This window comes from Erigeron canadensis, unplaced genomic scaffold, assembly GCF_010389155.1.
Source record: "Erigeron canadensis isolate Cc75 unplaced genomic scaffold, C_canadensis_v1 Conyza_canadensis_unscaffolded:263, whole genome shotgun sequence".
In the NCBI taxonomy this organism is placed as follows: domain Eukaryota; kingdom Viridiplantae; phylum Streptophyta; class Magnoliopsida; order Asterales; family Asteraceae; genus Erigeron; species Erigeron canadensis.
In genome coordinates this window covers 114,849-127,500 of record NW_025215673.1, presented here as the reverse complement: position 1 = coordinate 127,500, position 12,652 = coordinate 114,849, and the positions used below count along the sequence as shown (strand labels likewise).

The following is a 12,652-nucleotide window of genomic DNA, read 5'->3' as shown; positions in this document are numbered from 1 at the left end:
CCACTTTGATCAATTAGCCAAGATTTTGACCGGATACGAGATCACCGGTGCTCGATCTAGTGGTATTTTTATGGGGATTCTATTTATCGCTGTAGGATTCCTATTCAAGATCACTGCAGTTCCTTTTCGGGCGGCTGTAGGACGGACGGCCGCCTATAGGTGGTAGGGTAGGGTGGGTGGTACCGCTCAGATTGCGGCCAATCTTCCTAACCGCGCGCGGGCTTAGAGCGCGTGAAACTCATCACTACCTCGTAAGGGCGTTGAGACCATAGCATGTTACACGAAAGCGCCGCTTTCTCTGTAGTATTGTCACACAGCTGCCCGCCTAGAAGAGCCACTCGCTCTGTAGTGTTGTCACACAAGATAAGCACGCCGCCCGCCTGCTGGCCGGGCGAATCTAAGTTCTCTTCCGGTCAACTGTCCACCCAGTCAAGTGCAAAAAAAACACAGTAGAATCACGCAACGCACGCTGCTGGTGTGCTTCCTGCTCGCGAGGAAAGAAAGAAGAGCGACAAGGTAAAGTTCAGATTTGACTGTTTGCAGCATGGGAGCAGATTACCCAAAAAATACCTGGGAACAATGAAAAAACAAAAAAAGATATCTCGGTAACGAAAACTATAGGGGGCTGTATTGGCGAGATCCAACGGTGAACAGCTGCCCAAAAGAAAAACCGCCTGGAAGTCCGAGGACCTTTAGTACTGTACTCTACCCCCGAACCAGCAGCCTTCGCGCCAAGCAAGACCGCCCTTGTCCCTTTCCTTTATCCATTCCGCCTCCTTCTTTGCTTTGTTCCAATAGAGTCTAAGGCAAAGCTAAAGTGGTTCGTATGCCTACTTTACCTACTTGACGAAAGGGAACGAACTTAGTTTCGTTTCCGGGTTTATGGATTGGATTCAGTCAGCCTCACTCCTTCCTTTTTATGTTGTCGTGATGGTTACCGGCGAACGCTCCCAAAGGCGACCCTCTCGAGTTTCCGGCTGTTTTCTAGATTGAAGTAGCCTTTCGTCGCCCCGAAAGAAGTCACTATCAAAGAGCTCGCCCTACTGAAGTACCAAAGGTGCGCTCAGCCCGGTGACTAAGAAATGGGTTTGCGCTTGAATTGAAGTGATGAGGTTTTTCGAGGGAAGTAGGGCTCTTATTGACTAAAAGTGGGTTCTTCGCTTTCCTTTAGAATGAAAGTTGCTATGAAGCCCCTACTACTTACTTTGTTTGATTCAAAAGGCGAACGGCCCCCCAACAAGTCGTATGGGGTGGGGTGCTTGTGATAAGCTGCCTTGGATATGAGGAATTCTAAAAAAAATAAAAAAAGGAAAAGTCCGGTATTTGACGAAGATCTTTCTATCAATAGATAGGAATGAGTGTTCGATATAGGGGATAGAATCCATCTGCTCTTTCTCTCTCCATTTTTCTTCCCCTCTAACGCGGGCCGGACGGCGGCGGGCGCGGGAGGAAGAAAGCTAAGAGAAGACGCTCTTAGGTCCTTTTTTTTCAGTGCAGGAAAGCGCTCTCTTTTTGTCATCCCTGCAGCTTTCCAGATTTTTTATTGAACGCATGGCGTAGCTAGGACCCTTCAAATAATGTTTGAGCCTATGTTCAAACCAAACAAACCCACCTCCTATTTGAGTCAGGCTGGAAAGAATGCCCGCCAAGTTCAGATAAGGGAATGCTTCCCCCAACCATTAAAGGAAAGGCTCGACGAAGGGAGGGAGATGCGGCGGGGGAAGGAAAAGGCTTTCGGAGATCGAGATTTTCTTTCTTTTTCATCGAAAACGAAGAAGGCCGAGGATGGCCTACGGTGCGTCTTATCTGAAGGGAACACGCTTTTTCGACCGCGGGGTGGTATGATTGTCGGGCCCTCTCCTCGTTCCGCCCGCTGGCCTATTGGGATAGCTGCCTTCGGGCTTTGCCTGCCCTTTATAATAAAGAATTATGGCTCGGCCCGGGAAAGCGCTGGCAACAACAGAAAGGAAGGGGTCCATGTAGCTGCTGCGCCCGCCCCCCTCTTAGTCAATGGGGCAGCAGGTTCGGCATCTACTACAAAAGAGAGAATCCACTTCAGATAACCACGCCTCTGCTAGGCAGCGTGTGGAATGGCCGAGAGCGGACCTTATTGGATATATAATCCAAGTCGAGAGTAGAGTTACGGGAACAGCCGTCTGATGGAAAACGACTTTCACGTTCGGTTCAGAGAGCACTTTTTTCGTTGAGAATTCCTCGTTCCCTCTCGATAGACCAGCGGCGAATTCAAAACTTGTGGGGCCCTATCTATTGCATCTCTCGAGCCCCGAAGAAAAACCCCCTCCCCTTCGGATTCCATATCTCTTTTGACTCTATATATGTGGGCACCTGATATCTATGAGGGTTCACCCACCCCGGTTACAGCATTCCTTTCTATTGCGCCTAAAATCTCTATTTTTGCTAATATTTTGCGTCTTTTTATTTATGGTTCTTATGGAGCTACATTGCAACAAATCTTCTTTTTCTGCAGCATTGCTTCTATGATCTTAGGAGCGCTGGCCGCCATGGCCCAAACGAAAGTCAAAAGACTTCTAGCTTATAGTTCTATTGGACATGTAGGTTATATTTGTATTGGTTTCTCATGTGGAACCATAGAAGGAATTCAATCACTACTAATTGGTATCTTTATTTATGCATTAATGACGATAGATGCATTCGCCATAGTTTTAGCATTACGGCAAAGCCGTGTCAAATATATAGCGGATTTGGGCGCTCTAGCCAAAACGAATCCTATTTTGGCTATTACCTTCTCCATTACTATGTTCTCATACGCAGGAATACCCCCGTTAGCCGGCTTTTGTAGCAAATTCTATTTGTTCTTCGCCGCTTTGGGTTGTGGGGCTTACTTCCTAGCCTCAGTGGGAGTAGTGACTAGCGTTATAGGTTGTTGGGCGGCCGGAAGGTTGCCACGAGTAAGTCAGTTTGGGGGACCGAAGGCAGTTCTCCGTGGACCGGACACGTAGCTTACCGAATCAGTTGCGACACGGATGGGAATGCATGCTACGAAAGATAGGGTCGAGTCTGATACATCAACCGTCTACTCAATATCCTTGTACGAGTCCACAATCACTACACGAGATGAACCTTGGTTTGGTGAATTGAAGTTGGCCTTAGGTGTAATAGGACTCCCAGTTACTGTACGCGATCGTATACTGAGGTGCTCCCCGCCGGTTGTTGGAACGACGCGAGCCGGGCCGGGTCTCGATTCAGAAAGATGAAGGGCCCAAAAGTCTAAATAGGGAGTTATAAATTCCCCATCTCGTTGGGGGCGGAAAACGAATCGACATCTCGATGTGATACAGCCTTTTCTATTTTAGTTGGGAAAGAACGGCGAAGTCCATCCGAACCGTCCAATGAAGAATAAGAGGAGAGCAAAGCGCCAATGGCGCGCGAAGCGCATGCGGAACGGGCACGGAGAAAAGGAAGTTTGGAGGAGAAGCAGCCGAGCTCATTCCCTTCGCTTCCTGGGCCCAAAGCAGTGCAGTCTTTCCTGGCCAAATCAAGGATTTGGGGCTTCTTGCTACGCTACTTCACTATAAAAATCCTTTTTTTTTTAGTCATATATATAAATAGAAAGATAGATCCATCTATCCTATCCGATTTCTATTTTGATATCGAAAAAAGAATCTATTTCATTCAACGTTTGATTCAAAGAACTGTGCTTAGCCCTCCCCCGCTCATGAAAGGGCTCTGCTGCAATGGATGGCAGAGGGTCCGTAGTACTCGAAGCACTGGAGTGATCCAGTAGCCGGGAAGGGGCCTAGAAGTGCCTACTACTACACCACATTACACTTGGCTCTACACATTTACAGAGCTAACCCCTGTCCAGTGCCTGGCAGAGCTAAGGGGGCTTCAATCCTTACTCTTTATCCTCATCTTCGCCCAGGCTAGCGGGGCCTTACTTATTCAGGGGGGAGAGTGGAGCCTCGAGAAGCACTGTTGAGAGGAAGATCTTTGGCCCCTCTTCATTCTCTACAGGGTTCCAAACCTTTCTTCAACATAGGTGACAAGGAGCGAGGCCGCGATGGAAGAGATCAAACACGGGAATAAGAAGTAATTCCATTACCTTTTTTTTCATTTTTCTAGAGGGGAACGGAGAAAGTGGACAAAACAGACTCGCATTTCTCATCGAACAAATACAGGAAAAGAATCATATTGAAAACGCTCCTAAGCCAAGCCCTTCCTTCGTAGAGCCATGTATTGTAAGTGATCCGAACCTGCCCGGAGCGAGCCCCCCATAGAGGCAAGTGAAGTTGGTGAGCCGTATGATGGGCAACTATCTCCTGCGGTTCGGAGAGGACTCAGCTGTTAGTTAGTACTCCCTTGGTTTCGGGGTGGACCCTTTCACTCTATTTTATTATATACGCTTAGTGAAAAGAATGTTTTTTGATACACCTAGGACATGGATTCTATATGAACCAATGGATCGTGACAAGTCGTTACTACTAGCAATGACTTCCTCTTTCATTACTTCATTCTTTCCATATCCCTCTCCTTTGTTCTCAGTTACTCATCAAATGGCACTCAGTTCATATCTATAATTTAAGTTCGATCATTGACAAGGTTCAAAGAAAGGGTGGGCTATTGATAAAGAATCGATTCCAAACCACAATGCTAGTAGCAGATGGCGGGCCTCCGCTTTTATTTTCATTCATTTTTCCCGCCAGTTATTAAGATTCAAAAGAAAAAAAGAAAGAACAAATTCGAACCGGCCTTTCCTTTGATAGTCGACAAGCTTGACTTATAGCGAATTCCATAGAATTGGGCCGGCCGCCTGGAATCAAAAGACTTTCGAACCCGTTGAAGATCCTTGTGGCTCCGGATTCCTCCAATCCAGCCGATTCCGAATCAACCAATTCCGGGATCTTTTGCAGCGAAGGCCTGTCATCGAATTCTTCAAACCTGGGGCATGTCGATCCTGAATGAAACTAAACATCATTGATCCTACTATCAATCAATCCGTCATACAAAGGCCTAACTCCGGCTCTCTCTACGGGTGGAAGGAGGGGCAACAGCCTTGTCAAGGCGCGGGCCAAGCCCACTCAAAGTGAAGCGATTTATACCGAGGAAGAACCTGCACTAGAATAGGAAAAGCCGGACATTCCTTCTTTTCAGAATTACAGTCCTGCGGGCCTGCCCGAACTGTCAGTGATTCAAACAAAGACGCGGGTGCGAGTCTTCCTCGGTTGAAGTAAAAAAAGTCCTCCTCCTTTATCTTATTCCTACCATCCGGGGCGAAAGGATGAGACGGAATAGCGTGTCATTTCGGAACCGTTCATAAGCTTTCCCTTGACTAATATAAAAGTAAAGGCAGCTATCTGGAGAATTTTGGGCCGAAGGCATCACAAGATCGAGAGGAGCCATCTTGATTCGGACTAGAGGAGGAAGGAACCTGAGCCCATAGGTTAGGAAGGAATCAATCCAAAGTCTCGTTGCCAATTAGAGTAGAGCCAAAGGCAGCTATCGCGATGAATTGTTACAATGTGTGCCTCCTTCTGGGGAAGCGCGCATGCAGGTGCAGGAAGGAAGCTTCTGCACAGCAGACAATGAATCTATAGGTCCCATGCCTTGTTAGACGACCCGTGCCTTCATCCAAACAGGTGCCTCCTAGGCGGAGAGGAGGGCTTAGGATCGCCAGGGGGATGAGGATGAGACAGAGTTGACCCCCGCGGCCTCTCGGTAGAAGAGGGGGAAAGCCCAGTCTTCTATCTCAGTCTCAACAGAAGGTAAGAGGAAGGGCCCTTCCCTCTTTCCTTCGGGAAGGGCTTAAAAGCGCCTTCATCATGTCAAGCTTCAGGCAAGCAATTGGCTCCAAGGGACTTTAGAAGAAGAGCAATGAGCGTAGTGTTGAACTCTTTCAGTAAGCACCCCTTCCGAAATATAAATCCATCCTTGATTGCCATCGATATTTCCTCCCCAACTAGCTCCTTATTAATTGCAAATGAAAGAAGAAGTTCGGGAAACCATCAAGCCCCACTCAAACTAGCTGCCCTGCCACCTTAGAATTATAAAGAAGCATTTCTTAAAAAAAAAAAAAGAAAGAAGCCCGAATGCTCAAGCTCAATATCATATGGGTTGTGTTCTACCAACGAGCAGCCAGGAGCCTAAAGAAAGCACTGAGAAAGATATAAGTGTTCCGTATAGGTTCGTATATATATATACTGTGGCGCTATATGATCTTTAGCTATAGGTCTCGTGTGCTTGCTATAGAAAGTACATATACGAGTCACGAGTAAGAGGAAGTGGTAACGGTCGATGGATGTTCATATTTGAGTATTTGCTGACGGAATGCCTCACATCAAGGTGACAGGATTCGAACCTATGGCCCTCTGTACCCAAAACAGATGCGCTGACCAGACTGCGCTACACCTCGTCTCACCACCCCGGAGCATATAGATCCACCCGATCGATGAACACTCAAACCGAACTCACCCATCCTTTTGGGCACAGGGACGCGAGAACCTAAGAAACAGCTTTTTTTTTTCGAAATCTGCCTCCAGCAAGACAGGGCGACGCAAAAAAGCCGTATAGTGCAGGAGCGCTCACATTTTTTGGCTTACTCTTGCACTTGAATTTGAAAATCCGGCTCGCTCCCGGCCTTTGGACCCTTGGCCCGCTTAGAAGTGGATTCGAACCACTGACACAAGGATTTTCAGTCCTTTGCTCTAACCAGCTGAGCTACCTGAACCACTTTCCTAAAATATTTTTTATTCATCGAATAGCGCCCTACCTTACCACTTGACTAGTAAAACTTGTACTAAAAAAAATATAATATATATATAGGCCTTTTTCGCTTCTTCGTCAAGCTTTCGAGCAGCTCTTTCAACTGCCGCCTAATCCCCCAACATGCTCAAGAACCGAGAGCCGCCCAGGGACTGGACTCCACCAAGAGGTTCTTTCTCTCACGTCATTTCGCCCGCCCGTTTCACTTCTATTCCGGAGGAAATGGGATTTGAACCCATGATACAATCTTCTTGTATGTCGATTTAGCAAACCAATGCCTTAAGCCACTCAGCCATACCTCCAAGTTTTTGATCGGAATGGAATTTGATGTGCCGGGTTTGGTTGGGTGCCCGAAGGGCTATCTGATCCGATCAACTGCGTAAGCCGTAGCGCGCTAGCGCGCGTACTATTCCCGGGACTCTATCCAGATCTATGGATCTCCCCAGCATCCAAGCGAGACTCCATCAAAATCTGCCACTCGTTGGGCGACGCCTTCTTTTCTACGAACACCCCACCGCTGAATGATGAACTTTGCCAGTTTTCGCCTCCGACCCGACCAGGAGAGAGCACAGGGTCAAGCCAAGCCCTTACCCGCCTGAATGGAATTCATATCTCCTTCGTGAAGGGAGAAAGCCCGTGGAACTGGACTGTGACTCTTCTATTACATTATGGAGAAGTCCATTCTCGTCATGGTCGATCCACGTCCTACCGTAGTGCCCGGAGAACCAGGCTTGCTTAGCTTACAAAGCTAGCTTACTAACGCGAATCATTTTTTATTGATTGCACGAGCTAGCCAGCAAGCCAGCAAAGCCCCTGACGCTTAATCGCTTCATTTAGGCACCTACTGACACTAAAGCCGTTCCACTCGTGCTTCTCTAACGAGAATCACTTCGTTCCACTCTCCCAACAGGCCAGCAAGCCATTCCTAGCGGCTTAGCCCTTGTTAAAGGCTAAAGAGCGTACTGAACACTCACCCTTTCTCGCCAGCAAGCTAAGCTCCTAGTCCTCTTAGCCGGCTTACCTTTAACCTAACTCTCTAGTTTATGGCCTAAAAACACGGGAAAACACTACTTTTTGATCAAAAAACAGAAGGCCATTTAAAAGCTCTTTTCTTGTGTTCTTGAGTACACGTTAGGATATTACTTAAGGGGCTATCCAAGCCATTGAGGAGCCTGCTCAAGCTGCTGAGGATGATGAATGATCCTAGAGGCTCTTCTTCCGTATGAGATCTTATAACCGGGAAGCGTAGGTAGAACTTGTGGAAGGAAGACACTGGCGAGTAGACCTGTGAGAGCCCCCCATCAAAGGTCGATATCTTACCTTTAAAAGCGGGTATAAGAATTGGAAGTCGGGATATCCCAATCTTCCAGCTCTCAAGCAGTTCAGAAGATTCATCCCTCATTCAATCCCCTTTGCTCCTGCTTTCATCTACCCCTATGCTTCTGCTTTCTTCGTCTATGCCTATGCCTCCAGGGATGGATCCAATTTCCTGTCTTTTTTTGGAATCGTTGATACATATGTTATGTTACGATGGCTTCGGATGAGAGAGGGTGGTCGTAGATCATAGTTCTGTAGCGAAGCTAGGCTGTTGAGTTTGAGCTATGAGTTCTGACCTGAGCTAGTCTTTCAGATTAGGCAGGGAACATGAGGCACAGTTCCTCACTACCGAAATTCCCTTACAGTTCTAGAAGGTAAGAGAAGCTAGGGCTTTTGAGTTCCAGTAATCAAGCCAAACTGGAGTTCTGGAGAGAAGGCAGTGAACGGAGTTGGCGGTTCGAGTTCTTGGCAGGACGGATGGGACCCAGAGTTAACAAGTAGCTTGGCTCAACTTTCGCTTTCCTTTGACAAGGCAGCTAAGGCTCCAGCTTCGCTTTCTACTTCGCTGCCTTTCTCTAACGAGACAAGTAAAGTACCTTAATTCACTTACAGCAAGATAAGGTATTTCAAGCGGGTGAAAGTATAGAGCTACTAACCAGAGTCAGAAAAGTTGGTTGGCATTCAAGCAAGAGAGAAAGAAGTCCCGATCAGGCTACAAGTGGGACTAGAAGCGAGGGCCGCTATTCCGGTCAGCTTGTTAGAAAGGCACCCTAAAGACAGCTACTCTCGCTTTCTAACAGTAAACTAAACTGCCTTCCGGTCGCCTCACCAACGCCTTCTCTCCCTATCGGTCGAACTTTTCCTTCCTCTATCTCGGAGTAGAAGGTCGGGGAAAATGACCGCTGAAGTGATGCTTTAAGAAGGAGAATGGCTAATGGCCGCTGCTAAGCCTTTCAACTCCCTGCCACGAGCGGTAGCTGCGCAACACCGATTCCCTTTTTTCCCCTGCCTCATTCTCCTAATCATGCTGAGGTAATTCAACAACTTCAAGATTAGTCCAAGACTTTGAAAAGGCCTGTTAAAACTAGTACCATGGACGCCTCCAAGCGAATGGAGATTGATCATTCCCAGCTTGCTCATCAAAGAAGTGCGCCAAAAGTGGGGGGAGAGGTATCTATCATATTCTCTTATAATAGGAGCACGCCTGCTTTTAGGAACTCTCTTTCCGAACATCTTTGTCCATCAGTAATGGCGTAGGAGAGAGAACTGAAAGTTAAGGTAAAGGCCGGCTTCCCTGCTCGTTCTCCAGTAAATGGATATGGCCGGATCGGTTGCCTTCGTTGTTGTGCTATCTGAGTATGTTCCGATTCCCTTACGAGTCTTTTCGGCTAACCAAAGTAGATCAAAAAGTACATATGATATTCAACCTTAAGAGAGAGAAGAACCCCTTCTCTAAAAAAACAAAAAAATAGAACTCTGTCTTTTCTTCTGTTCTTACAGGGGAGGAATGAGGCATAGAACTGTCTATTATTTCTTGTTTGGGTATGGCATCATAAAATCCCATGGGATTATCGTTCACTTCAGGCTTCATTAAATCTAGCGAATTGCCTGAGTGTTGAACATAATATTGCCTGTCTCCAACTGAATGTTTCTTCATATAGCATGTAAGATACCTCTCATAGTTGGTGAACTTGAAATTCTTATTATATTATATAAGATAGTACCTTATGATTTATTTCCTGGGTTTAGACAAGAAGATACCAAATTCCATAGGAAAAGTAGATCGGCTCTCATCTAAGAGAATGGAAAAAAGACCACTACCAAAAAAAAAGACTTTTCGGAAACCGCCGTCTCATCCAAAGGAATAGAACTGGAGGGCGAACTTCCCATCTGTTCCCGTCTCAATGTGACCATTGATAGCTTTCTCTATTGAAATGTAATCCAGTTCGGGTAAAAGGACTGAGGAAAAGGAATAGGTTAGAGACAGAGGTTAGGGACGAGAGTGCCTGTTCTGGTTCTTATGAGTAGGAGAAGAGGATATTAGTAGCCCGAGTGAGAACTCCCAAGCCGAATCTGTGCTCTTTAAGTAGTCTTGGTAAATATTCTTTCTCCCTTCCTAACCTAACCTTCTGTTTCCCGCGGGCTAGGCAGCTATTTTCTTTCTTTTTTATTTAAGATCTTTCTTATTTACCTTTAAGGCATCCTATTCTCCGTTTTGAGTTTCTTTTGGAATCGTCTTTTTAACTGAACTACAATGGTCTGATTCTTTTGAAGAGGATATGTAGGCAATTCGGCGCCGGATGCGACCCCATCCACTCCCTCCATCCATGGATAAGGATAAAAGAGCATCTTTCACTCTTTCGTTGGAAAAACCAACGAAAATCTCATATTGACTTTCTTTCGCCCTACTCTAAGGGTACTTTAAAGATTTTGATATTTTTTTTATTATTTATATTATATAAAGGCCCCAGAACGCTAAAAGGTGAGGGAACCAGAGTTCTCTTTCTAAAAAAAAATATAAATGACTATAAGGAACCAACGATTATCGATTCTTAAACAACCTATATTCTCCATACTTAATCAGCATTTGATAGATTATCCAACCCCGAGCAATCTTAGTTATTGGTGGGGGTTCGGTTCGTTAGCTGGTGTTTGTTTAGTCATTCAGATAGTGACTGGCGTTTTTTTAGCTATGCATTACACACCTCATGTGGATCTAGCTTTCAACAGCGTAGAACACATTATGAGAGATGTTGAAGGGGGCTGGTTGCTCCGTTATATGCACGCTAATGGGGCAAGTATGTTTTTCATTGTGGTTTACCTTCATCTTTTTCGTGGTCTATATTATGCGAGTTATAGCAGTCCTAGGGAATTTGTTTGGTGTATCGGAGTTGTAATCTTACTATTAATGATTGTGACAGCTTTTATAGGATACGTACTACCTTGGGGTCAGATGAGCTTTTGGGGGGCTACAGTAATTACAAGCTTAGCTAGCGCCATACCTGTAGTAGGAGATACCATAGTGACTTGGCTTTGGGGTGGTTTCTCCGTGGACAATGCCACCTTAAATCGTTTTTTTAGTCTTCATTATTTACTCCCCTTTCTTTTAGTAGGCGCCAGTCTTCTTCATCTGGCCGCATTGCATCAATATGGATCAAATAATCCATTGGGTGTACATTCAGAGATGGATAAAATTGCTTTTTACCCTTATTTTTATGTAAAGGATCTAGTAGGTTGGGTAGCTTTTGCTATCTTTTTTTCCATTTTTATTTTTTATGCTCCTAATGTTTTGGGGCATCCCGACAATTATATACCTGCTAATCCGATGTCCACCCCGCCTCATATTGTACCGGAATGGTATTTCCTACCGATCTATGCCATTCTTCGTAGTATACCTGACAAAGCGGGAGGTGTAGCCGCAATAGCACTAGTTTTTATATGTCTGTTGGCTTTACCTTTTTTTAAAAGTATGTATGTACGTAGTTCAAGTTTTCGCCCGATTTACCAAGGAATATTTTGGTTGCTTTTGGCGGATTGCTTACTACTAGGTTGGATCGGATGTCAACCTGTGGAGGCACCATTTGTGACTATTGGACAAATTTCCTCTTTAGTTTTCTTCTTGTTCTTTGCCATAACGCCCATTCTGGGACGAGTTGGAAGAGGAATTCCTAATTCTTACACAGATGAGACTGCCTGAAAAGTGAGATATTCTGACACCCATCATTTGAGAGTGAGTATTACACCAAGAATTGACAAGCCTTTAGTTGTACGAGTTGTATCTTTTCTATTTCTTACCTGACTTTGATGAAAGAAAGCATTCCGGGAACAGGAATAAGAGTAAAGGCCTTCCTTGTCATTGTAGTAGGCTTGTTTGCAAGAGAAAAGAAGCAGCTTCAACGATGCAATCAGACCTGTGAGAGTAAGCATGAGAAGCCAGTCTGTCTGCAATTGAGTTGCCTTGTCTATAGATGTGAGAAACCATCATGCCAGAAGACAATAAGCTGATGCATTCTCTGATCAAGTAAAGCACATGTCAAGGGGTGGATATAAGACCAAGGATGGAGTCCACCATAACTTTGGAATCAGATTCGATGTCATTCACTTGGATGCCCTTATCAGAACATAGTTTGAACCCATCTCTGAGAGCTCTAGTCTCAGCCATCATGTTAGTACCATTGTGATAGAATGAAGAGAAGGAAAAAAAAATTTGACCTTAACTCTTTCTCAGGATACCAGCACCTGCACTCTCTCCCATAGCAGCTGATCCATCTATGTTGAGTTTGGTACATTTTGGGGGAGGAGGATTTGATCCATATCCCGCTTTTCTTTCCCTTCGGGCTCCTTATTCCGAGACTGTTCTTTATCACGGCTCTTCTGAGGCTTTCCAAGCAACCCTGTTGACTCGGAGTATTCAACCCCCCATTCGCCTAGCCATCAGATTCCTCCGCTGCCATCTTCGCTTTTGGCTCCTTGTCATTTGATCTGGGGGAATCAACCTCGAAGAAGGGAGCCTAGGAGCGTAGTTTGGCCTCTGTGTTCCAAATTCAATGCTAAAATTCCAGCTTCAAGCGTTCTGCAGCTCATAATCATATTA

The 12,652-nt window shown here is 45.6% G+C and overlaps 1 protein-coding gene and 2 non-coding genes across 4 annotated transcripts in view; 1 reads left to right on the top strand and 2 right to left on the bottom strand.

The window, feature by feature from the left end:
* The window catches only part of LOC122584409 (NADH-ubiquinone oxidoreductase chain 2), a 38,660-nt gene extending 33,186 nt beyond the window's left edge, over positions 1-5,474 (top strand). The window contains exons 3-5 of one of the 2 annotated variants that reach the window (XM_043756587.1): positions 1-128; positions 2,335-2,906; positions 4,371-5,474. The exon at positions 1-128 is cut by the window's left edge and continues 33 nt beyond it. In XM_043756587.1, the coding sequence (XP_043612522.1) occupies positions 1-128; positions 2,335-2,906; positions 4,371-4,559 (889 nt within the window). In that variant the 3' untranslated portion in view covers positions 4,560-5,474. Of the gene's footprint in view, positions 129-2,334 lie in introns of both variants that reach the window. The other variant, XM_043756588.1, reaches the window with a different exon arrangement.
* Positions 5,475-6,316: 842 nt separating this feature from the next.
* Positions 6,317-6,391, bottom strand: TRNAP-UGG. The gene has a single exon. It is a non-coding gene; the product is annotated as a tRNA-Pro (tRNA).
* A 241-nt stretch (positions 6,392-6,632) lies between these two features.
* On the bottom strand, positions 6,633-6,706 carry TRNAF-GAA. The gene has a single exon. It is a non-coding gene; the product is annotated as a tRNA-Phe (tRNA).
* Between the last annotated feature and the right edge of the window lie 5,946 nt (positions 6,707-12,652).